At 46.7% G+C, this 25,185-nt stretch overlaps 1 protein-coding gene across 1 annotated transcript in view; it reads left to right on the plus strand.

The window, feature by feature from the left end:
* KIF5C (kinesin family member 5C) overlaps positions 1-25,185 on the plus strand; it is a 133,741-nt gene that overhangs the window by 92,289 nt on the left and 16,267 nt on the right. The window contains exons 12-16 of the mRNA XM_058664200.1: positions 8,560-8,735; positions 12,901-12,969; positions 14,557-14,763; positions 17,679-17,825; positions 22,846-23,034. Coding sequence (XP_058520183.1) covers positions 8,560-8,735; positions 12,901-12,969; positions 14,557-14,763; positions 17,679-17,825; positions 22,846-23,034 — 788 coding nt within the window. The remainder of the gene's footprint in view (positions 1-8,559; positions 8,736-12,900; positions 12,970-14,556; positions 14,764-17,678; positions 17,826-22,845; positions 23,035-25,185) is intronic.

Here is a 25,185-nt window from a genome sequence, read left to right on the forward strand (position 1 = left end):
GCCACAAGCAGGGAGCTGGATGGGAAGTGGAGCAGCCGGGATTAGAACCGGCGGCCATATGGGATCCTGGTGTGTTCAAGGCGAGGACTTAAGCTGCCAGGCCACGCCGCCAGGCCCAGGAAATGGATTCTTAAGTGCCCTCAGTATTCCCTGATACTGATTCTTCCATGCTGTGGTCAGTGAATTAGCAAAGCCTTGTCATTTGTGTACACTGCCCCTGGAGAAAGGAGTTCTGCCTCGCAGTTTGTGCTTATAACATGATCATTTGTCCCTTAGACTCCAGCTGTGGCAGAGGAAGGAAGGGGTGCCACAGAGAAGTGTCAGTGTGTGTGTGTGTGCTTTTCTATAGAATAGTATGGTAATGCAAAGGACTGGGAAGTCACTTGCAAGTCACCTGCTGGCAGAGAAAGTAGGTAAGTGAAGAGGGGACAGGACTGATCCAGTTCACAGTGATGGGACTGTGTTGCAGGAGGGGGCATGACTGTCCTAAATCATTCAAAACTAATGAAGCACTGCTTATCACATGTGTGGAGGCTAGGCCCTCCCCTCCCCACAAAATACACACACACACACACACACACACACACACACACACACACACACACCCCTGGAGGCTCATCCCTCCCCTTCCCACAAGCAGCATGCACACATATACACACACCCTCCACATGCACCTACTTCAACCCCTTACAGAGTGGATGACTTAATCTCGCAGAGTTCATATGCCAAAGTCTTCACCCTTGTGTGAAGATGTTTAGGGGCCCTTGGAAGGTGATTAGGTCTCGAGCCTGGTGCCTTCAGGAACAGGGATGATCCTTACTGGGGTCTGTGTGAAGGCTTGTTTCTGTTTGCTGTGTGAAGATGCCCTCTGCAAGGATTCAAGAGAGCCCTCACCACACCCTGGCCATGCTGGCATCCTGCTCTGGGGCTTGGCTGTCTCCAGAGCTATTAGAAATATGGCCAAGTGGTCAGCAGTCCACAGTCTGCAGTGCCTAAACTGCAATGACTAAACAGAGGATCATTCCCCAGTACACGCCAGGCTGGTGCAATGCAGCCTGCATCCATTTCTGACACCACCTTTGGGGCAGAATAGCTCTGGGCATGTGCATGGTGTGTGAAGGAGAGGTCACACCTTGTTCTTACAAAGGAAAGGAGAGCCACACACTGTCCTGGTTCAATCTCCCACCCTGGATGAGACCTGGGAGTGGGGGGCAGTGGGAAGAGGGTGGGGGGATGCTGCAGGTTGCAGATGACAGGAGTTGGCCCCAGCCAGCTTCAACAACAACAATAACAGCAAAAAGATACATGGAAAAGATCCAAGAGATTTATGGATCTGAAGAAGAGCTGGTGACCCAGGCTCCCAAGGCCAGTAGCTGTGCCTACCCCAGGATGGATGTGGGCAATTGGAACAAATTGCCTCAGCTCCTAGGGTCATACCAGGTGGAACTCCTCCCCAGCTGGTCTTCCTATCCCTGCCTGGTTTTGTTGGAGATTCAAGGACCCAGGGTAGAACTGGGGGCACTGTGCTTGGTGATATGCCGTGGCTGGGGAGGAGGGAGGTACCTCTCTACCTGGCCCGAGGAAAATACAGTTGAGGAGTAAAATTCCTTGAAAGGAAGGCAAAATGTTGCCATGTGAATGGATGTCAAGTGACTGAACCAACTGCCAACCTTTCTTCTCTCTCATGGCAATGTACTCACCTGCTTGGTTAAGGAATAGAGAGGAGCACTTGTCCAAAAATGGCTTTCTGGTTGATCGTGTGTATGTGTGGAAGGGACTAGCGCCACCATGGAGATGGATGTAGACAGCTGGGTTGGGAGTGAGTTGTGACGCCCACCTCTCTCGGCCCACCCAGAAAACTCGTGATAGAACAACCGAGAGAGCTTGTTATGGGGTGCAGCCAGTGATAGCCAGCACCCATTGACAGTGGGCAAATGAAATTTGGCTGTGTTCTCCACCCTCTGTCCTGAAGGGGGGTCCTAACAGCAATGGAATGTTAATTCCATCCTCAGCCACTTCCCCCACATCCTAAATTAGCCAGGATATTGGGAGTCCAGTTAGTCTAGGTGTTTTTAGCTACAAGCCCAGTTCCTGTTCCTGCCCATCCCAATGAGCACTGATCAACTCCTTAGCCCACAATACTTAGGTGAGTCACAGGTAAGCAGGAGCGAATACCTATCAACTGAGAGGGGATGATATTGCATTGTTGTGTAACCACTCCCCTCACAACCCCCTTTAAAAGGCTGGTGAAGCAGGGGCTTGCTCTTTTACTGGTCAGGTGCTTCTGTTACTCTGGCACCTCGACTCTTGGCTGACCCAGGATAGGTAATCCCCTGAGCATGGTCCCTGTGTACTGCTTTAATGGGACAATGGATATAATAATGTTGTTTCTGCTTTTTGCGCTGTCAGGAGTTCCAGGAGAGGTGAGGCCTAGAGTAATGCAATGTGGGCAGAGAAGCCAGGGAAAGGTGAATGTCCGCAGCTTTGTAAATGTGTCCAGGTTATTCATTGCATGTCTCTTAGGATAGCTTATTTTGTTGGGGAAGCTGGGACATAAGTCTTCAGCTTAATGGATGGACTTAAGGATGATGACCATTTGTTTCTTTTGGGATTATGATTTGTTGGATTATGATTGGGTGGATTATTATTAGGTGGATTGCTGTATGGACTTGTGATTTGCTATTGTGCTCTATTGTCACCAAGCTTGATTAATAAAGACTCCTTAAGAAACCTTAGACATGTCTGGTGTGATCTCGTTGGCACCCCACAACAAGCTGAAGGCTGGGGTCAGGATGTCAGACTTGACAAGGAGCTCTGCCCAGGTTCTTGGGTTTAGCGTAAGAAAATGATTATTTGTATATGTGTAAATCAGAAAAGGAAGACCTGGCAATCTGGTGGTACCCATAGAATCTCTTCAGTGATTAAACACAAGATGAAATAACCAAGTGGATGTGTGTAGACTGCGTCTGCTAAAGCCATGCGAGGGAAGATCTGGTTCTGCAGATAAAGAGCTGCCAGTTCTCAAGCCTCTATGTCATCTGGGGCTTGGTGGTGCGGGGCTTGGAGTGCAGTTTGCTCTTTTGGCCTGAAATGGGTCGATGCCAGGCCCCTCCCAGGATCTTGATTACAGCGGACTCTCAGAAATTAGCGCTGGCTTTGGGAAATCTGATTTGTGTGGCCAGCTTCCATTTTCTCTGAGCACAGACAAACCGTAGCAGAAATACTGACGACCAGGAGAATGAGGAGGCATGCGGCGGAGGCAGGGTCCTGGTGATGAGCTTATTAGAATATTATTCTCCAAGGGATTAAAGAACTTTTCTTAAAGCTGCTTACAGTATTTTTAGGAACTAGGGCAAAAGCTGGTATTTGCATGCAAAATAATCTCATAAAAGATTATTTTTGTGACTTTCCATTTATATAATGACATCTTGTAGCCAGCTGCTCTTACCCATCTGGTAATTTAAAGATTTCCTTTTGGTTTCTTTGACAGAGAAATTGACTGCCTTTAGGTCTGCCACCAGGCCTGTTTAATTGGTATTAAGAGCAGGCCCCTCATTTGGCAGATCGGCTGTGGTTCCTGGTGGATGCTGTGAGTGACCAGCAAATCTGTGCCCCGCAGCGCCTGAGAGAATGCAATTACCTTTCTGTGTTCTCCCGAGCCTGCGGGGACTCAACTTAGGAACAGGATAACTAGCTTGTTGCTATTTCATGTGTGAAATTTTAATGAATTACTGGCAGTCTGATGGTTTTCTTTTCTTTTTTTTTTTTAAAAAAACTCCTTATTTTAGAATTTTTAACTAATAGACCTAATGAGAATTTTTTTGATCGTCTGTCATTGCTGTCTGCTGCAGTGGATGGATTTCTGGTTTTGATAGAAATGGCATTTCTGCTCTCTGGGGGGTTTGCCTTTTATAATTACAACGTTCTACAAGGGCCTACGTAGGAGCTGAGTGAATGTGCCCATGTAAACGCAAATCTTTTTAGTTCTTAAAGGTAATTACATCTGACAGTGGTAAATGCCAGGATGCTTTTTTAAAGAAGGGGGAAGTTGGCTGGCTGGGGGAGAGCCTCCCAGTCTGGAAAATCAATGCTTTGCATGTTACAGGCGCTCTCCCTGTTGGTGCGGGTGCGAGCCTCAAGGGCTGAAGGGCTAGGCTAGGAGCAGTCTGCCTTTAAAGCGAAAGGGAATGAAAACAGGTGCAAACGCTCAACCTGTAGTCCTCCTCCTCCCGTGCGCATGGCGCTCTCAGGGTGATCGGCAACCGGGGTTCATTTTTCCGGCTGTCCTCCCTGTCTCCATTTTCCCATCTTCACCTGGAGGAGGCTTCTCCAGGGATCCAGACCACCTCTGTGCCTGGAATATCCCAGGAGGGGAAAGTGGGAAAATTGCCATGGAGACAGATTGTCTGGTGTCAGGTCTTGCAGAGTGCTGGGCATTTAAAGTCCCCACCTGGCTCTGGGAGGGGGCCGGAGTAGGCTCCAAGAGCACTTCTGGAAGTCATTTTCTCTTCCCTTTGAGAGCAGCGGGCTCTCAGTTCCTCCCTGGGCAGGCGCTGCGGTGCTTTTGTTAGGGCAGGTTCCGCATTGTTGTTCTCCCTCTGAACGGCTGTTGCAGAGTAGTCTTGACTGCTTGACCTTTACAGTACAAACTGGGAGAATCTTGCTGTGTAGATGTTGCCTAGTGAGGGACATGTTGGTGCTCGGCTTCAGGGAATTGTTGCAGAGAAATCAGGAAGTCTGCTATAGGTGGCAAATATTGTTTTAATAATAATAATAAACTGAAAGGGACTTACATAGCTACATTGTTATACTTTGGGAATTGAGCTCCAGCCACAAAGGCTATTTTTTTAAAGATTTATTTAATTTTTATTGGAAAATTAGATATACGGAGAGGAGGACAGAGAGAGGAAGATCTTCTGTCCATTGATTCACTCCCCAAGTGACCACAACGGCTGGAGCTGAGCCAATCCGAAGCCAGGAGCCAGGAGCTCTTCTGGGTCTCCCACGCGGGTGCAGGGTCCCAAGGCTTTGGGCTGTCCTTGACTGCTTTCCCAGGCCACAAGCAGGGAGGTGGATGGGAAGTGGGGCTGCTGGAATTAGAACTGACACCCATATGGGATCCCGGCGCATTCAAGGCAAGGACTTTAGCTGCTAGGCTACTGTGCCGGGCCGCACAAAGTTTATTTTAAAACCCTGAAAAATATGACTATCAGAAGTTAAAATATCTGACCAGCCTAAAAAATGTGTGTTTTGTCAGGAAAAGTATGGAATAGCTGGTGGACTTTGAAGAATAACACCTCCTGTGCATTTTCCTGCAATCCAGGTGTGTTTCTGTCCTGTGTTTTTACACAAGACAAAGCAAGAAGGGAGCAAGAAAAGTGTTTGTCTGAAGGAGGTCTGTCACAGAAGGCGGATGTAGCATTAGTTCTTGCTCTAGCACCAGGGTGCCAGTGAGTCAGCTGAGGATGCTAGCTGGTTGGACCTCTGGAATCTGGGGCAGCCCCTCTTCTTGGCAACGCTGTCCTCCCTCAGGGGGAGAAGGGGACAGCCTAGAGGAGTCAGACCTGTGACTTTGATTGGCACAGTCACTTGCTTGCTAAGGTTATAGGCTCTTGCCTCTGACTTCTCCCACCCAGGTGGATTGAAAACACACACTGGGCAGCTCCTCCTCTTGCCCCAGCCTCATGGCATCCTGGTCTCTGGCCATTTGGAATCAAAGAATACAGAGTTTCTTCTACATTTTTTAGTGTCTTCCCTCTTTCATATGATCGGTGCATATGACAGACACATTCTGGCTGGTTTTTGGTCTGTTTGGTTTAGAATTTCACCTTCATTGCATGATGGCATTTCACAGCATTCTTGGAAAAATGGAAGTAAAATGTAAGTTTAGGAGAAGGTGTTTGGCCTGAAGATTGTGATACCATATGGGACTTCCGCAACTCACGTCAGAGTCCTGGCTTTAGGTACTGGCTCCACTTCCTAAACAGCAGGTGATGGCTCAGTACTGGGGTCTCTGCCACCTGTGTGGGAGACCTGGGCTGAATTCTGGACCTGGCCCACCTGGCTGTTGTGGAAATGTGGGGAGTGAGCCAGTGGATGGGTGATGGTCTTTCTCTCTCTCTGACTACCTTTCAAATGCACGTTTAATTTTTAACAGATTTAATTTTCATGTAAAAATACTGAAGTTCGCTTATAGGGCAATCTTCAAAGACTATAAAAAAGTGGGTATTATGAAAAAAACTATGTGTGGGTTTCCATTTGAGGGAGGCACCAACATGAGCTTATGTTTGAATCTCATTTTTCCATGAGTCATGTCACATCAGACTGCCCTGCTCCCAAACACAGGAGCTAGAGTGGGAAGTCAGAACAGCAGTCATGAGCCCAGGGGAGGGAGGACAGTTACCAAAGCCTCAGTGGACTTCTCTCAGGCAAGAATAGAGTTAGGAGGGAAGAGGGATGTGAAAGTGTCAGGGGATGCTGAGGGTTGGTTGAGTTGTTTATGTTGAGAGTATGTCCTGAATTATTGGTGTGGTCAGAACATCTCTGTAACTTTCACTCTAAACTTTTTATGAGGACAGCAAAAAAAGGAACATGGTACTACCTCCATAGTGCCTGGATTTAGCAGGCTGCAGAGAGCTGGATGCTCTGATTGGATGAAATCCAGCCCTCATGCTAACATTGTTGATGGATGCTTGAAGCCAGGAGTTGGAACTGAATGAAATATTGATTTGGCTCAGGTTCCATTCAAAAGCTACTCTGAAATTCTGGTTTTGTTTCAGGTCAGTCGTTTTAGAACAAGGCTGAGGTGTGATGTGATCTGGTTAGAGGAGGAGAAAGAGCTACCCAGTTTTGTATTCCACAAAGGAACAGTTCGTTCTAAAGTTTTGCCTCAGGTTGCTGCTTCACACAGAACTGTGATGTAAATGCAAAAACCTTTGGTTGTTACTTTTACATGACGTGGAGGCTGGCCATGCCATGTTTTGATTCTTTAAGCGAAGAAATGGAGTTAGAAGCAGCAAAGCTAAGCCATCCCAGAGTGCCAGGTTTATATTATGTGGAGTGTTTACAGGGGTCCTTGAGTTGTGATTTGCATATACCATTGGCTCAGGATAGTATTCCTGGGGAATGTTCACAAAGTGCATCTGACAGGCTGAGAACTGAATGTGGCAAGCACTAAGTGCCTAGAGGAAGGAATGTGAAGGTGACAGTAAACATTGTGATGGGGAAGAGTGGTTTTAGTTTGCTTTCCAAGAAACTATTTGAGAGACTCAAAAATTTTTTTTCAGATTTATTTTCTGTTTATTGGAAAGTCATATATATAAAGAGGAAGATCTTCTGGCCGTTGATTCACTCCCCAGGTGGCTGCAACCGCCAGAGCTGAGCCAATCTGCAGCCAAAAGCCAGGAACCTCTTCCGGGTCTCCCATGCAGGTGCAGGGTCCCAAGGCTTTGGGCTGTCCTTAACTGCTTTCCCAGGCCATAAGCAGGGAGGTGGATGGGAAGCGGGGCTGCTGGGATTAGCACCAGGAGCCCATGGGCTCCTGGTGCGTGCAAGGCGAGGACTTTAGCCACTAGGCTATCACACTGGGCCCGAGAGACTCAAATTTTGAGCCCTACGGTTTTTGTGGACTCCTTTCTATGTGCTCTGTTTTTGTAAGGTGGTTTTTGTGTTGGGATAGTGATTGGTCAGTGTAGCTTGGAGTTTGCCCCTGGGTCCTTTATTTACATGGTCATGTTTGGTAGTTCCTCCTTTGGAAGCCCTAGCAAATTTTTACTGTGTGAACTGAGAACTAGAGTGTCACACGTGGGGATGAAATTCTGGCTTAGCTGCTGTTTCTTTTCTCGGGAACTAGCTGACATCACAGGAAATTATTCTATTTGAACTTCCCAGCAGAGCCAATTAATTCTGACTACCTGGGGGAGAGAGTGGTAGTGCTGTGTGTGTGTGTGTGCTGTGCTAGTCAGCCTCTGGGTCCAGTCCTACCCTGACTTTCTCTCTCAGATGCAAACCCCCCTGGGCTTCGAGGGTTAGAACTCTAGTGTTTTTATTTTATTTTTAACATTGCTTACCTAGTTTAGAGGGATGCATACAGTGTTGTTTTAAGCAATGGTTCGCGTGCCCCTTGACTCAACAGCCTAGTGAGGAAACAGTAACATAATTAATTGGTAATTAGGAAGCTTCAGAGATCAAACGCTGGAGAGAAGAAGGTGATTTTAATAAAGCCCCAGCACATTCCTCCACAAAAGCTAAGTGTGTGTGCTAAATGGGGGGTCTTGATGCAAGCTGGATTAACGAGAAGCCGCTGCACTTGGTGGTGGATCGCAAGGGAGGAGGTGATGTAAATTCTGCTACCACTGATTTATCTGCCGTGAGTCAGTTTGCTGCGTCCTTCCTCCCCAATGAAAGAATGCCAGCTGCAACTGTCGACAGCAGAGCTTGCTGTGTCCTCTGTGTTTTGCAACGGGAGTGGTCATTGTTTGGAAGTCTTTGGGGGCTGGGTCCGTGTCGCTGGCTCAATTCCTGTTTAATCCCCAGACATCCCTGGTCTGTGTTTTGCAGGCGAAGCTGTGCCTGAGGACGAACAGATCAGTGCTAAGGACCAGAAGAACCTGGAGCCGTGTGACAACACCCCCATCCTGGACAACATCACTCCCGTGGTCGCAGGCATCTCTATGGAAGAGAAGGAGAAATATGACGAGGAGATCTCCAGTCTCTACCGGCAGCTGGACGATAAGGTCCGCAGCCGGAGATGGGGAGTTCTCACCTTGATCCACAGTCTGACGATGGTTGCTGCCTGGCAGCAGAGGCCGCAGCCCCAACTCTGTGCCTGTCTGCCTCCTGAACACCAGTCCTTGCTCTTGATTGTGGAAACTCAGTGAGCTTGAATGCTGCAGAATGGAAACCGTAAAGTGAAACTTGGGGGTGTGCCTAGAGAGACAGGCAGGTCTTGTTTGGAATCTTTTGGAATCAGACTGAGCTGATTTATGTATACACCTAGGCATGAGTGAGTGATGGGACCTTTGTGCAACTCTCCCTTCTCTGCTTCTCTGGTCTCAGCCTTCTTCACCTCTTAGACCAGCTCTGATAGTTGCCCCAGATGGGGGCAAGTGTGGCGACTCCCAACATTCGTGTGTATATAGAAACTCTTTGATTTACATTGGGGTTCAGTTCAGATATTCCCATCATGTGCTGAAAATATTGCAAGTTGGAAATGCATGTAATGTGTGTCACCTCCCAGAAACACTGCCCACTGTGGAATGTCCTCAGTTATGTCCCCTGGTAATAATATGGCTGACCTGGGGCCAAGCAAGCTGCTGTGGCCCAGCATCAGCCGCAAGCATTGCATTGTTTATCACTGGGTCAGGAAAAATCAGAATTCAAAGCATGGTTCCTATGAAACACGAATTGCTTTTGCATCATTGTAAAGTCACTCTTTGGTCCGACGATCCTAGGTCAGGGAACATCTGAACTTTAATCATGTAGCTCTAAGGGCCTGACACAAGGAACCATAGAAATGTGGCCTTAAGACTTCCCTTTATCAGTGAAGCTCCATTCAGGGGTGGACCCTCAAGTGCAGTGAAGTGCAACATGCCAATTCACCTGTCCAATTTTATGACTGACTTTGGGACTCCCGTTGCCATGCAAATGCATAAGTTGGACTAGAGGAGAAGAGACTCTGGAGAGCACGCTGCCGTTCATCCCCTCTAAGCTCAGGTTAGGGATCCCAGAGGCAGAGGAAATTTAAATTGCTGTTCTGCATGATCTTGGCATATTGCCCTTGGAATATTCTAAATCCATTCAGATCATGTCATCAGGGTTGCTGGTATTTTTAGGCTGGTCTGATCTCTTTTGCTGTGGCTCAGCTTAGGATCACCTCTAGGGTGAATGAAACAGCTTGTTGATGCTAACACCGTCTTGTAGGCTTAACCCTTGAGGTAAAGCTCCACCTGCTGTTGCCTTCACTAGCTGTTTCTGATTCTGGGATAGGATGTGGTATCACTAGCACCTTTGAAGATAGATTTAATAAGATCTTCCCTTCCATATCTACCTGCGTATTTTACAGAAATCTTAAATGACGAATAAAAGCTCACAGCATATGCAATTGTTTGCTCCAAAGAACCATAGTTGTTTAGATAGTAAAAAATGTTAGACTGTGTGCAATCTAGCAAAGCACAGAGCATCCCAAGTGTACGTGGAGATCCTGTTCTGTGCTCCATCCCTGTGCACAAAAGCCTGCCATGATCTCTGTCTCCAAACCGGTTTCTAAATGTAGTCATGAGGCTGGAGCTCCAAGAGGGCAAAACTCCATGCCTGAGGCCTGGCTCTGCAGCCTGTCTCCTGCTCGTCAACCTGGGATACTTTTTCTTCCTTGGTTTTCCTATGCCACAGACCTCAAAAATGCCAGGAGGTTGGCGGTTGGCATTTGTGGTCCTTCACAGATGCAGGCGATATGGGGAAGAGCTGGTGCCCCAAGCCCCAGGCTCAGGAGGCACCAGAGGTGGTGCCTCGTCTCAGTGTAACTCTACCTGTGGGCTGCCTGAGACGTCTCTGCTGGCATTCCTCTGTGTCTTCCTCTCGGGTTCTGGAAAGCGTTTGCACCCTTCTGAGGATGGAGTGTTCTGACACTTGAGAATGCACGCATTGGAGTGACAGGTCTGCATAGGTGATTGAGCGATAGGACTGCGGGTGTCTGGGTGTGGCTGAGACATTAGCCCCTGGGGAGGTTTTGTGAATTTATCCACCTGCGGTGACGGAGCTGGAATGAACTCATGTATCTTTGGAGAGCTGGTCCTGTGCTCATTCTCTTTTGTACTTAGCCCTTTAAATTAGGAACTGGTCATCTCCAGTGAATCTGTTAAGGTGTGATGGGAAGAATACTATACAGTTTCCTTCTGCCTGACCCTGTCCCTCTGTGCTGCCTCTGCTGCAATGTGCAGAGAGGTGGTCTCCCAAGGCAGAGCCAAGAGATAGAGAAGCATAAACCCCAGAATTGGAGCTGCAGCTTGATCCTGCCCTGCCCTGCAGAAGGTTCTTAGGAAAGGGCCAGTGTGGTCTGGGCAATGTCTCTCCAACTGTGGTTCATGTCCCACCCAGTCCCTGTTATTCATGTCCCATGTGGGGCCAGCCCTGGTTTTTGCTGCGTGCCTTGCAAGTCCCTGCATCCCACCATTGCATCTTTTGGTTCTGAAATGAGCATGGAGTAGAACAACAAACTCACTGCTCCGCTTCTTCTCTGTCACTTCCTTCACTCGGAGCAGTTGTTCATTTGTCCCAGGGCAGAGGCAGGGCAGGGTGGCTCCCTGGTGGTCAACACTTGGGTCTTTTATGTTAACTTGTTTAATATGTATGTGGCAAACAGCGTCAACACCGAATTGTTCCTGGAAGCCGGCATGCTAAGTAGTCTCCAAGCTGCAGAAGTACCACTTTTCGGAAGTTTCATGCTGATGTAGCTTCCCTGATTCTCATGCCAGAAATCTAGTTTGGGGAAGGTGTGTGTGTGTGTGTGTGTTTGTGTGTGTGTGTGTGTGCGCGCGCGCGTGCCATGAAAGAAACGCTGAAACACTGGTGACGGAAAGTTCAGTGGAAAAGAGCTCTTTGAGCAGAGCCTGGAGGCTACCAGGCTCATCCTCAAGAAGGAGAGCTGCACAATGACCCCAAAGATGTTAGGCTTTTGTTGCTCCGCGGGAAGCCCTGAGTTAACCTCAGTCAAGTGTCTGCATGCATCCCGGAATAGGTTCAGGGCAAACTGGGGTCCTGCCACCCCCACGCATGAGTTAACCCTTTAAACTCACCCCTGGGGAAGGTAAAAATCGGGGCTGATTTTGTTTTTGTTCATCTGACATTTGTTTATGTTTAATGGGCTGCTAATTACAGGAGAAAGACGCACACCACCTAGGTAGGACCAGATGCACGTACAGGGGACCCACTCAAAACTGAATCTCACTTTGCTTGGGGTTTAGACCCCAGCTGTGTCATCAAATAGGACTTTCTTCCCTTTCCAAGGGACAGGTCAACATGAGCGTCAGGCTGCCAGTTTGTTCGGGGTGTGTTTTTAAAAGTCTCCCTTGAAAGCAGGAGAAGGTAGCGGTGAAAGTTGACTTTCTCCTGCCCCTCAGGCCTTGCTGTCTGCCGCTTCCCCTGCCCTGGGGGTGGCTGCTGTCTCCACAGAGGCCGCCAGGCTCCCCTTGCTTTTGTGGCAGCGACACCTGCAGGCAGAAAAGTGCCAGTGAAGCGCTGTTCTGCCTTTCTCTGACAGCTGATAAATTAGGCTGGGTGTGTAAACCAGAACTGCTAATGCTCCTTTCCTGCCCAACTGCCTAGAGGCTTGAAAAAAATCTGATAAGAAAATTAACTTCCAGTTAAGAGGTCTTCCCATGCTAAAGATTAATTCTCTAGTAAATGTTTTCCTAGTCCAAGTAGAAGTGGTGATACTGGTCTTCCCCAACTACTGCTGGGTCACATTCCTAGTCACTGAGGTATTTGATATGATTTGAGATGTAAATCTATCACAAGGCACACAGTTACAAACTCAATTTTTTTTTTTAAATTGTTACCTTTGAATGGAGGCTGGGGTGGGGGGGGGGAGGGAGGGAGGTGGTAGGCAAAGTGGGAAGTGTGGCACCAAGTTTCTTTCAGGTCCTCAAGCCTAAGATGCCTGGTTACCAGATGAGCAGGAATTGGGCTGAGTGAGCAGGATACTGTGATTCTCAGAGGGTGATGTTGCATCTGCTGTGGAAAGTCAGTGAAGAGTTATGATAGAACACAAGGCCCCAGCCCATTGTGATTCTCTGTTTAACCAGCAGGTGGTGCCTGCATCCTTGAGTCTGACCACCAGTCAGGAGACCAGGGTATCAGAGAAGACACACCTGGCCCCAGATTAAACACGGTGTTTCTTTTCAGGATGATGAGATCAACCAGCAGAGCCAGCTGGCTGAAAAGCTGAAGCAGCAGATGCTGGACCAGGATGAGGTAAAGAATGCCGTCTCTCTTTTTTTAATACCAAGTTCCTTTCTTTGTTGTTGATGTTTGGTGCAGAAATTTAATTTAAAAAATTTTTTTTGCATAAATCACTGAATCGTGCGCCAATTCCTTGGTAGATTTCCTTAAAGCTATGAATGCTTGTTCAGAATGAAATGTTCACAGAATTTAGAAATGAAGGGTCTGCCTTTTGCATGAGAGCTTGATTGTAATGCTGAGTTCTGGGAGAGCAGCCACCTTGTCTGGGTCCCCTCCATTCCAGGCACGGCTGGGTCCTGCTGCGCCAGTCTGTTTCAGCTTTGCAAATGAGCTGCCTCCTGTCTGGGCTACAGACCATGTCCTCCTGCTGTCCTGCAGGGGAGAAAAACAACAGAAGTGCTAGGGAGAGGAAAGCAAGGAGGAAAGGGGCCCCCTGAGGCATCAGCAGAGGTTGGAGACACTAGAAAGGAGGCAAAGTGGCCTTGTCTTCTTGGTGGTGTTCAACTCTCCAGTAAATGGCTTTATTGCCTGTTTTGCCAGATGTTTTACCAACAAGAGTCTAAGCAAAGGATGGGCAGGACTCCATCAGACACACATGATGAATAATCTCCTTGCTGAGTAACATGCACGTATTTTTCTCTGTTGTACTTAAAGGTGTTTTCTGCTTCCTTGTTAAAATGCTAAGGGTTGGATCCCATGGTGCAGTGACACAGCAGGTAGCTTGGGCTCGTGTCCCCAGCCCCCATAGACACAACTGCCTCAGGAACCACTTCCTTCCTTTTCCTCGTTGCAGGACAGTGACTTTATCCTCTGCCGCAGTCCTCTCCCCAAATGGAGGCCATCCATGGCTCTCTAATCCAATGAACTGTGGTCGTGTAATTATCTTCTGCCATAACTCTAATTGAGGCCTTCCATTTGCTTAGCGTTGCTGGCCCTCCACCTCCCACTCTCTCCTTGTAGCCCCAATATTGGTCTAGCTGTCTGGAAGCTACTTTTCCTTTTTGTTAGAGTTAAAACTCTCATACTATTTTTCTATTGCTATGCTACACAGGTGATGCCTAATCATTATAGGAAAGCTAGAAAATAAATGGGAAGCAAGAGAATGAAATTTACCCACAAACCTAGGTATCATTTTGAATACTGTTCGCAGTACATCCTTCAATGCATTCCCAGTAGATGTGCTGAAGAAAACGTGACTGACTGTGCTTGCGTATGACATTTTGGTTGACTCTGCAATCAGCCATTCACAATACATAATCATGATAGTATTTTTAAAAAGCGAAGTATTACTACAGTTCTTAGAGTTCCTTGTTCTTTGTTTAAGCATGTGGCATAGCCAGCCAACTACAAATTGTGGTCATTTTTGATGTATAATTTATCCTTTGAATTGAGTCTAACATAAAAAGAAATAAGCAGATTTCTGAAATAATTGCATGTTGTATTTTTCTTTAGTGTCTGGACCATGCAGGGTTATTTCCTGTCATCCCATACGTTTCCAGCTTTTAATCTTGTGTCTGGTTTTCAAATGACTTTATTTTGGATAGCACACCTGGTATTGCACAGTAGATCTGCCAGTTCTGTGCCTTCTTGTCTCCCCAGCTTTTAGCTTCCACAAGACGAGACTATGAGAAGATCCAGGAGGAGCTGACGCGTCTGCAGATTGAAAATGAGGCAGCCAAAGACGAGGTGAAGGAAGTTCTGCAGGCCCTGGAGGAGCTGGCCGTCAACTATGACCAGAAGTCCCAGGAAGTGGAGGACAAGACCAGGGCGAATGAGCAGCTGACAGATGAGCTGGCCCAGAAAACGGTGGGAGTTTTTATATTTAGGGGGGTGGGACTTCCTTGCCTGCCCTGTCATTTGTTGATCCTCACTGCTTACGAAAGCACATGGCTGAACGGTTATTCAATATTTCCACTCAGGTGTGCTCCCTAAATTCTTCCAATAATTGAAATATTTTTGTGGAAGTGACTTTTGTCCATGCATCTCCGAGCTACGAGACACACTTTTCTGTCCAGGGAGCTGGTAATTTGTAGAACTAGTGAAGACAGGGAAGATTGGAAACCAGAAACACCATCGTGAAAAGCTTCACTTCACAACTCTTAGGTTTTAGAAAAGACATTTTAAGCGAAGCATTCGTTCCCTTAACTGGAAAATGGCCATAATGATGCATTCCTGGCATGCAGTGGGGACTGGTGTGCATAAAGCACTCAGTGCATACATGACAAGTTGCAACAATGTCAGTCCGTGGATCTCAGAGTCCTTATTAACCAGCAAACATGGCAGAGCCCTGGAGATGTAAACTCTCTTCTTGTTTACACCCTGCCTACAGCATCTACGCCTTCCCCTCAGCTTCCCGTCCAGGCAGTTGCCTTCAGGAGCTCAGGATGATGCTGTCCTTTTTGGTGCCAGTGCTTCATTCTGCCTGTGTCCTTTATTTTTAGATTGTTCCAGGTACAGGGAGTGAGCGGCAGCAGAGCCAGCAAACATTTGGCCAGGGAGCTGGCAATGCTGGGCTGTGTCCTTCTCTACTTGTGGGGTGGGGGAGGGGGAGAATGGGTTGGTGGAGAAGCTGAGTGGCTGTAATCTGCTGCCCTTGGCACCTCTGCTCAGTGGCCTGGTACCATGGGCTTGTGCCCAGTCTGCTTTGTGGAAAACATCCAGTTCTCCCAGGCAAGGAGAGGCAGCAGATGGTGTAGGGAAGCGCTGATCCGCCAACTGTGGAGCTGCTAGAAAATGCTCCTCACTTCATGCATTCAGCTGTATGGAGGACGCTTTCTGTATAATGGCTTCCCAAGACAGGGACTGCTGCTTCTGGGGACGCTAAACACATGATGACATAAGCAGGTGGCAGCGCCAGACGAAACATCATGGCAAAACAAACCCATCCGGAAGTGCTTAGGACAGGAGACTTAGTTCTTCTCTGCTTAGTGTTTTCTCCAGGGTTTTTTGAACCAGTCCTTGTTGTTATTGATCTGTTTTTCAAAAATGAGATGTTTTCCATAACATGGTAAGTGGTTTAGAGGATTTTTCTTAAAAGATTGATTTATTTTATGTGGAAAGTCGGAGGGAGAGAGAGAAAGAGAACAGAATCTTCCACGCACTGGCTCACCTCCAAACGGCCACAGTGGGCAGAGATGGGCTGGTCCAAAGCCTGGAGCCAAGAGCTTTTTCTGGGTCTCTGATGTGGTGCAAGGTCCCAAGACTTTGGACCATCCTCTGTTGCTTTCCCACTCCTAAGCAGCAAGCTGGATTGAGAAGTAGAGCAGCTAGGACATGAATTGGTACCTAGGTACCTATATGGGGTGTCAGCAGCAGCAGATGGAAGATGAGTCTATTACACCACCACACTGGCTCCTAGAGAACTGTTTTTTAAAACGGCTGGGACTGGGCTACACTGAAGCCAGGAGCCTGGCCCTCAGTCTGAGTCTTCTACATGGGATAAAGAGGTCCAAGCACTTGAGCCATCAGCTGCTCCCCTCCATGACGTGCCTAAGTGGGAAGCTGGATTGGAAGGCAAACCAGGACTTGAACCAAAGGACCTTGGAAAGGGATGTGGGTGTGCCCAGCATCATCTTAACCACTGCACCAAATGTCCACTCCTGGATACAGCTAGTAGATCACTAAAGTGTATGTCAGTGAGTCAGCTGCAAAAAGGATCCTGTAAGGTCAAAAGCTTTAGCAGCAGAGGAGCTGTTTCCTTTTTGGGCTGAGTTAGTACCGAGACACTAAAAGGTAATTAATCTATTGATGTTGAGTTAAGAATGTTTACTTTTGGGTAACATGTATGAAGGACAGGAAAGAGATGAGTTTGCTGCGTTTGGCTGTGCCACAACACCAGCCCTGGATTAGAAGGCATTTCAGTTTCTTTTCTAAACTCATTAATATTCTATTGAGATATGTAATCCATTTCCATTTCCTGTTAGGAAGTTAGGTGGGAGTTTGGAAGTGGCTCAGGGAATAGGTTTGTTAACAGTGGAGGTCCAGGGAGATGTGTCTGGACCCTGAGCTGAAGCTGAGTGCACTGAAGCAGAACATGTGTTAGGTAGGAAGATGTGATTAAGTGTGATGAACCTGCCGGCTCCATCTCTGGCTTGTCTTTTTTTTTTTTTTTTTTGCCTTTGCCATGTCTGGCTTGTCTCTGATGGACTCATTTCATGGTCCCGGGCTTGCTGTATGATAGCGGGGCATATACTAAAGCATAACAGCATGTAACTGGAGAGTAGGAAGTTTCACTTTGCATCAGGATTGTTGTGCTACAACATTTGTCAGAAAAGGACTTTCATGTTGAGATCATGAGAAATGATCAAAGAACCGCATCCTACATGAAACTGTTATTTTATTTCTTTGAGAGGCAGAAAGAGAGAGGGATGGTTTGAGACATAAAGAGGCAGAGAGCTCCTGTCCACTGATTCACCCCTTATCTGTCCACAACAGCCAAGGCTGGGCCAAGCACTTAATTCAGGTGTCCCAGAGGTATGGCAAGAACCCAAGCACTTGAGCCCTCATCTGTTGCCTCTCAGGGTGCACATTAGCAGGAAGCTAGACTCTGGGGTGGAGCTGGGACGCCAACCAAGGGACTCTAGGATGGGGTATGGGTAGACCAAATGGCATCTTAGCCTCTGCGCCCTGTGCCTGTCTCCGGCACTATGGTTCTTGGTCATGCTATGTGTGAGAAATGGATGGGCAACCCTTCTAATGTGTTGGTGAAATTTATTTTTCAGACTACGTTAACAACGACACAGCGAGAGCTGAGTCAGCTACAGGAGCTTAGCAACCACCAGAAAAAGAGGGCGACGGAAATCCTGAATTTGCTGTTGAAGGATCTGGGGGAAATTGGTGGAATTATCGGCACCAACGATGTGAAGACTGTAAGCCAGCCCTTCCTCTACCCTCTCTCCTTGCCGTCACCATCATAAGATTGTGAAGTGGTAGGGTCTGCACTTTAGCCCTCCTGGTGCCCAGTGCTTAGTGTCTTCCGCATGCTGGGGAGTGCAGGAATCAATAGAGAAGAACTGACCTAGTAGCTAAGTGAATTATCATTAGATGGAGGAGGAGGAAAAATAATTACCTTTCAAATCAAGGGAATGTCTTCCGATCTTAGCTTGTTTTATGGAAATTGATTTATTCCTCAAACTCAGTGTCACTGATGTTTGAGGTTGGATAACACATTTCAACATTGTGTTTCTTTTCTGTTAGAACTCAAAGGAGTAAAAAGTTTTGTCTGTGGATTTCATCTTCTCACCAATTGTTTAGAACTCACCAGTGAGTTTAGAAAAGCTTTCAGCAGAAAGTGATAGCTTTCTAACAAGGGCCTACAAAGTGAAAGCATGTTTACTTGTTCACAGAATGAGAAATCTTTAAGTCTTGCTCTCCGGGCATGCTCTCTATGGTCTAGTAGCGTTCTGACGCAACAGAATGTCAGGATCTATCTCAGACCTACTGAGGAGACTGCATTTTAACAGGATTCTCCAGGGGGTTATTAATGTTTTATAACTCTGAAAAGCAAATTTGGTTTAGTGCAGTGGCTCAAAAATGTCAGGGACCCAAGCTTTTTCAGTACTTCCTTTCTGCCATCCTTTTAATGTACTTAGAATTTTGCCAAACAGTAGCAACATAGCTGCTGCAGCCCCAACTGTCATATTGTCATCCAGCCTCAACCAAGTAAGATGGGTAGCAAAGCCGTGCTCTTTTCATTTGGGAGTAAAATGTATTCCCGAAGTCCCCAGAAGACATGCTCTTACACTGATTGGCCAGAATTGGGTCACATGAGCACGTTGAACTGCAAGAGAAGCTGGGAAATAAATGGGTTTGAACCAATCATGACAAGTCCCCTGGTTTTGTGTACACTGGTACTCTTGACTGCAAGGAAGTGAGAGAGCTGGAGAGAATCGGGGTGCTATAAAATTGCCTTGAATGCCAGGAAGAGAGGAGGAAAGAGTGAATCAAAAAAAGTGTGAGAAAATGGAGGCTATTGTTATGAACCAGCAAAAAATTGTCTTGGTGAGGTCTAGTTTATGTAACATGAGCTACATAGATTTTAAAGTAAACTGTTAGAGAAATGTTGACATTGTCCATTTGTGGAGCCAGAACCACTGTTGGGGTCACACACAGATATGTCACACACACCCCGAAAAGTGCAGGGGTCTGCTCTCGGTCCCTTGTGCTGTTTCATTACCGTATTGTGTTGTTATCATCACATCTGTCTGTTTTTGATTACCTGGCTTTACACTAGGACAGTACCTCGTGCAGAGCACTCCTTGATAAACGCACATTGGTTCATCCAGCCAGTCACCTTGCTGAATTTCCATATCCCAAGTCCCTAAATGACTTTTTTTTTAACCCTTTTGCCTCTGGAAGCTGCATCCAGCAGCTCAGCATTAGACTCGGTGGCAAGTCCAGGTTGCTGACTCCCTGGAAAGGCTGCAGGGGTTGGGTTTCCATTTTTGGCCTTTTTAAGAAAACTTAAAGGAGCCCTTTTGGGTGGTGTGACAGGTGCTGGCTTAGAGATGAGGGCCTCTTGGTGTTCTGGATTCTTCTGGATTCTCTGACGGAGACAGTATTTCACAGATCCTTGTGAATGAGTCCAATTACAGTATGGAGTGCTCAGGTTCGATGGGGTTAATTCTAGTAAGCTGCTGCTTGGTGATTTTATATTTGAGGATTTAATTTTCTTAGCCACACGTTGGCGCTGAGCAATGCAATTCTGAGGCTGGGTTGATGAAATGGCCCTAGCGATAGGAAGGCGAGGTTGATTTATGGGAGGTTGGCGCCTGCTGCTGCTAACTCTAAAGGGAGGTATTTTTATGCTAAGTTCTAAAATAGAGCTGATGAAAATGCAAATGAAATCAAAGAGTGTCTGGGTGTTTCAAATGAAAAAAAAGTCCTCACCTTTGGGACTCTGAAGTATGATCGAGATTATTTTTAAATACTCAGTTGGTTGTTTTCGAGATTATTTTTGGATTCCTGGCATTGGAAGCCTTATTTCATTTCATTGAGAGCATTCATTTATAGATCATCAGGTTCTTAATCATTCTGTTTCCCACCCCCCTTGCTCATGACTGAGGTTTAATTGGTAGGGCAATGAGAGCTAAGGGAGGGGGTTTTGCCTCCAGCCTTCATCTTCCTAATTTGTGAAACGAGAAGCAGCCCGGGTCACCTCAAAGGTTGTTGGATCAGACATAGCACGAGTTCTGCATGTGCTGCTTGGATCTGGCATCATGGGCACAGGTGCCGTTCCTATCAGCTGTGGCTAAGTAGTTGATAGATTCTTTTGCCATGAGAAGGTGAGTGCAGCAGGGATCTCTAATTCAGTGATCTTATGTTTGTGTCCTGAAAGCCATTTCCGTTCCCACACAATGTGGCCTGAAAGGACTCTTCTAGGGTAGGAGGAAAGAAAATGTGGCTTTTGGAGTTTCACTGCCTCAGTCCTCAGCTCCTGAATAGTCAGAAGTCACCAGCCAGAAGGCAGAGAAATCTTTCCCAAGCCAGTTAAACATTTCCAGAGTGCTGGTCCTATTTGGTTCTGCCAAAGTGAGGCCAGCCTGTGACAAGAGTCTGGGCTAGCTGTCTGCAGAGCTGTTGGTGAGTGAGTGTCCCTATCCTCTCCCCTGTCCCCGTGTCACTGGACTTCCCTTAAAGCAGAGATTTCCAGGAATCCAGCCCCAAGCTGAGTCAGCGTTGAAGTAGAGTAAATAAGTAGAGGGAATTGAATCAGCTGCCTCGTTTTCTTTTGGGTCACACCAGCTTCTTTGACTCCCATTCTGACTTGCAGGCTTTAGCACGGGAGCATTCACCTTGTTTTGCTTTTCCTTGTCCTAGAAATGACAGTAGTTTGCACAGGCACTCCATGTGCAATAGCCATGGGTGATACGGAGGGAGGACTTCTACAGAGGCAGGTGAAAAGGACAGGTGCATCTGCCAGTATGATTTTATCGTCGGTGGGGGGTGTTGGGGGGCAGGCTTTTCTCCCAGACAACTCACTGGCGCTGAGTCACCTAGTCTGGTTGGTACTGCTGAAGACATTGGCACGCAGCCTGGGGGAGCTGTGAATAATACTTTATGGCAGGAGATTCTGATCGTTCTTTTTTTAGAGTTGTAGGGATTATTGGGAAACTTCTAAACTGAGACCACCAGAGATAAATTCTGCGGTGGTATGAAACCTCACAGTTATAAAGCGTTTATTTTGGGTATTATTTTTTGTCCCATTTGGTATAGACTCAAACCCTTCCAGGAGGGGAGGAGAGTTTACAAGTCAGTATCTGGCCTGGGGGAAGAAATGTACAGGCATCCCTGGGGAGGAAGCCCAGGAAGCCATGATTACATCTGTGTTTTCACTTTCCCCAACCTCCAGAGCCATGGCCGTGGAGGCAAGGCGGCCAGCTTGTCCTTCCTGCAGGAGAAGTAGCATTTCTGTACCAGGCATAGGTTCCACATGGAAAAGATGGACCTTGCTGTCTTTTTCTGTGTCGGCTTTTCCTCTGTATTCCACACTGGGCCACAGCAGTCAGAACAAAACGAAACTTGACTCTTGCATGGTACTTACCCCTCCTCCAAATCACCGTGCGATTGGATTCTGACAGCCATGTGATGCCTGAGGAGTGGTATTGGCAGGCACATCCTTGACAGGTGGAAATTCTGGCTTAGCCAGAATTGTAATTAAGGTTAGAGGCAGGAATTGATCCTCGTAGCCTTTCTTGCTGATCACACAGGGCCTGCATTGGGTTGAGTGCCGTTGGAGTCAAGTAGCAGGTACGGTTGTTGAGTTCTTAGGGGCGCTCAGCACTGTCTGCTGGCCTGAGTATTTGCTGCATGTCATCAGGGCTGATCTGGTCTGATGTCCTCAATTCGTGAATGCTATGGAGAAGCATAGTTTATGCAAGGAGTTAATGACTCCAGTAAGGACACAAGCAAGCAACTAGAGTGTACTGAGGGTTGTCAAAAACCATCCTTGGAATCGCCGTTTTAGAACCGATTGAAGCTTGTCTGGACTATAGTCCGTTTTCTCTGAAAGTGCCAGGCTGCCCTCTGGTGGTTAAATAACTCACTTACAGTTACTGGCTCCTTTGGTCCATTGCCCTTCCAAACTGTATTTACATCTCAGGAGATGTATTTGTGTTGCAAATAATTTGCTTCAAATGTTATTTATGGTGGAGTTCTGAACTTTGAGAACCAAGTATAGATCATTCAGGGATGTTAGCTGTCAGAATCCTGTCTTCTAAAGGTGAGTTTAGGCTGTTGTTTCCATGTGATATTAAACTGTGAGCTGGGTCACTGCTTGGAAGGACAGCTTTGAAAAGGCAAGGAGAGATTGATGATAATGAAAAGTTGTGCAGGGAGAGTCAAGAGGGGCTTTGTATCCTGGACAATATGTTCTTGGGCTTTGCATTTTTCTTTTATTTGAGGAATTTGTAGAAAGTCTTTTGCTCTATTATTGCTTGTATAGCATTCGACTACTTCTCAATATGATTAAGCAGGACATTAAGAACATAATTGAAGTTTTAATTGAGTTTTTAAAATAGGATTTATGGGTCATATTTAGGCATGTTGGACCTCAGTGCTGTTAAGACATCAAACAATGAATGGAGTGTATTTTGGGGTTAGCTGCTTGTAAAATTGTTTGTATTTTTTCTTCTAATGTCATCTATCATATCCTAAAAATTAATCACAATGAAAAATCTGATTATTTGAGGGTTATATGGAATGCATTTAAAGTTCTCTGTGAGGTGTCAGAGGACTTGAGGTTGTGTGTACAACACTTTTCAGAGACTGTGTCCAGCTTGCTGTAAGGTTAGGAAACCCAGGACACACTGAGGGTCCCTGGTCACTCCCCCACCCCCGCGCCTCTGTTAGTCACAGGCAGCATTCAAGTGCCTTTCCTTGTGTGCTCAGTTGGCAGATGTGAATGGAGTCATTGAGGAGGAGTTCACCATGGCTCGTCTGTACATCAGCAAAATGAAGTCCGAGGTCAAGTCCCTGGTGAACCGCAGCAAACAGCTCGAGAGCGCCCAGATGGACTCCAACAGGAAGATGAACGCCAGTGAGCGGGAGCTGGCCGCCTGCCAGCTGCTCATCTCACAGGTGAGTGGGCACTCTCCTCAGTCCCCCCCCCCGAGAGCTGCCCCCTCCACGCCTTTACTGGCACTGATGGCGCCCGGTGGGGTAGTTGGGGTCTTTTGCTTTATGTAAGCTCCTCTTCCCTTGGCAAGGATAGCTCAGGTTCATTCTTCAGGTGAGATTTTTGTTGTGTAAACTGCGCAGATTCTCTCAAGTCCCCTTTCTCTTTGAAGGATTTATCTGTGCATCTTTATGGATGGAAGGATGAATGGATAGACAGAGGGAGGAATGAGGGATGGGGTGCCCATGTGGAAAGGTAGAAACTAGATAATAAATGAACAAGATTCGACGGAATCTCAAATTCCTATTAACTAAGGCATCATTCTTTCATTTCTAAATCTCTCACAGATCCAATGTGATAGTAAAACAGAAGGTACTCCTTCTCCTCTTCATAGCAGGTAGCAGTTTAGTGAGTGTTTACCGTGTGTCATGCCCTGGGATAAGTACTTGACATGCATTTTCTCACTTGAGCTTGAAAATCCTGGTAAGCAGCACTCAGGTGTGGAAACTGAACAAGATGACGTGTGTGTGTTGCCCGCACACCTGCAGCCAGTGCGTGGTACAGCTGAATTCCAGCCCAAGTGGGTATGAGCCCACCACCAGAGTGCTTGAGCCCACAGCATGTTTTACTTGCTCCCTGAGGAATGCTACGCTTCTTCCCACGGTAGTAAGTGTTTTGATTGGAGCCAGGTCATTCCAGCAAGCAGCGCCAGGTTCCAGCCTCCCTCAGGTAGCCGAGCAGTGTTTGGGTTTGGGCTTTCTGTGTGTGGTCCAGCTGCGTGTCGTCACTGCTTTATGCCAGGTGTTCAAACAGCCAGGGTTGCTTGGGGGAAAGAGACACCAACACGGGTCATTGCATCAAGTAAGACAGGAAGACGAAAGCATGCTTCGTGCTGGTGAACGTGATGGTGGAAATGATGACAATCTCCATGTCTACAGGGATCTACAAGGTTGTGTTTAGTAACTACCAGAACAAGCAAAAATGTCTTGAAAAGCTTTTGTAGGGCTAGTATGTGAAAGTGATTCTGACACACACGGTTGGTCGGTCCCCAGTCCTTTTGCAAATTAATTTGGAAATCCAAAAAGCTATCAAAATATAAGTATAGTTTGGTCCAGTAATTTCACTTACTCTCTTTTTCACTAGTAATAAAGTGAAAAGTTTTTATTTCATTTGGTATTATCTTTCCCTACTTAAAAATGTTAACACAAACTTGGAGTACAGTGCTACTTTACATTTTGATAAATTGTCCAGATATGTAATGATTAACTAGTAACAAAGTTACAAGAAAGAATATCATGCTGCTCTTATAAAAGAATCTCTGGGACCTAGTCTTTGGGAAAACACAATCATATGAATTTAAGTGAAAATGAAAATGCTATCCTACAACTAGACTGTGCTTTATAATTTGTCAAAGATTCACCGTGTAGATGAGACCTGGGGGATACGAGGGAAATAGTTGTAAGGTTAGTGTGATTTACAGGTGAAGTTTGCACTTGTCCCATATTTGCTTTATTACTTCAAATCTTTATAATGATATGCATTACTGTTTATATAAAGACTTGTACGTAACATATAAACATCAAGAAAAAATGGCAAGTATAAGGGAACAGTGTATCTTAACTCTGGTTTCTAGATCATCTGTGATGCCAACAGCATAAACTTGGGCACCTGTGCACCTCCTGTTTGGGACCATGGTATTGGGGCCCTGGAGCCTTTCACCCTGTGTTTGACCTTTCTAACTGGACAGATTGGCTCTATGTTCCAGTCCCTTCTGCTACCTTTAGGTACTGATGGAGCCAAGTCAGCTGCCTTATGTAGATGGGTGAGGACAAGGCAGGGCTGGCTTGGGGACTAACCCAGAGTTGCTGCAGTGGGGAGTTTCTGGGCCCCAACTGCTTGGGGAATGGTCTAGAAGGAGACATGGATTCAAGTGGGCACACTGCCTTCATTGATGAACTCTGCTCGTTCGTGCAGATTGGGGTGCAGCCAAAGGAGGGTCTTCGTAGGGTGTTGTGAAGTGTGGGAACAGAATGCAAGTTACTCCAGCTCTCAGCATGACAGTAGTTTTGATGTATGAAGTTAAAATGAAGACTATTAGGATGTCTTGGGTAAAG

Source organism: Ochotona princeps, chromosome 5 (genome assembly GCF_030435755.1).
Source record: "Ochotona princeps isolate mOchPri1 chromosome 5, mOchPri1.hap1, whole genome shotgun sequence".
In the NCBI taxonomy this organism is placed as follows: Eukaryota; Metazoa; Chordata; class Mammalia; order Lagomorpha; family Ochotonidae; genus Ochotona; species Ochotona princeps.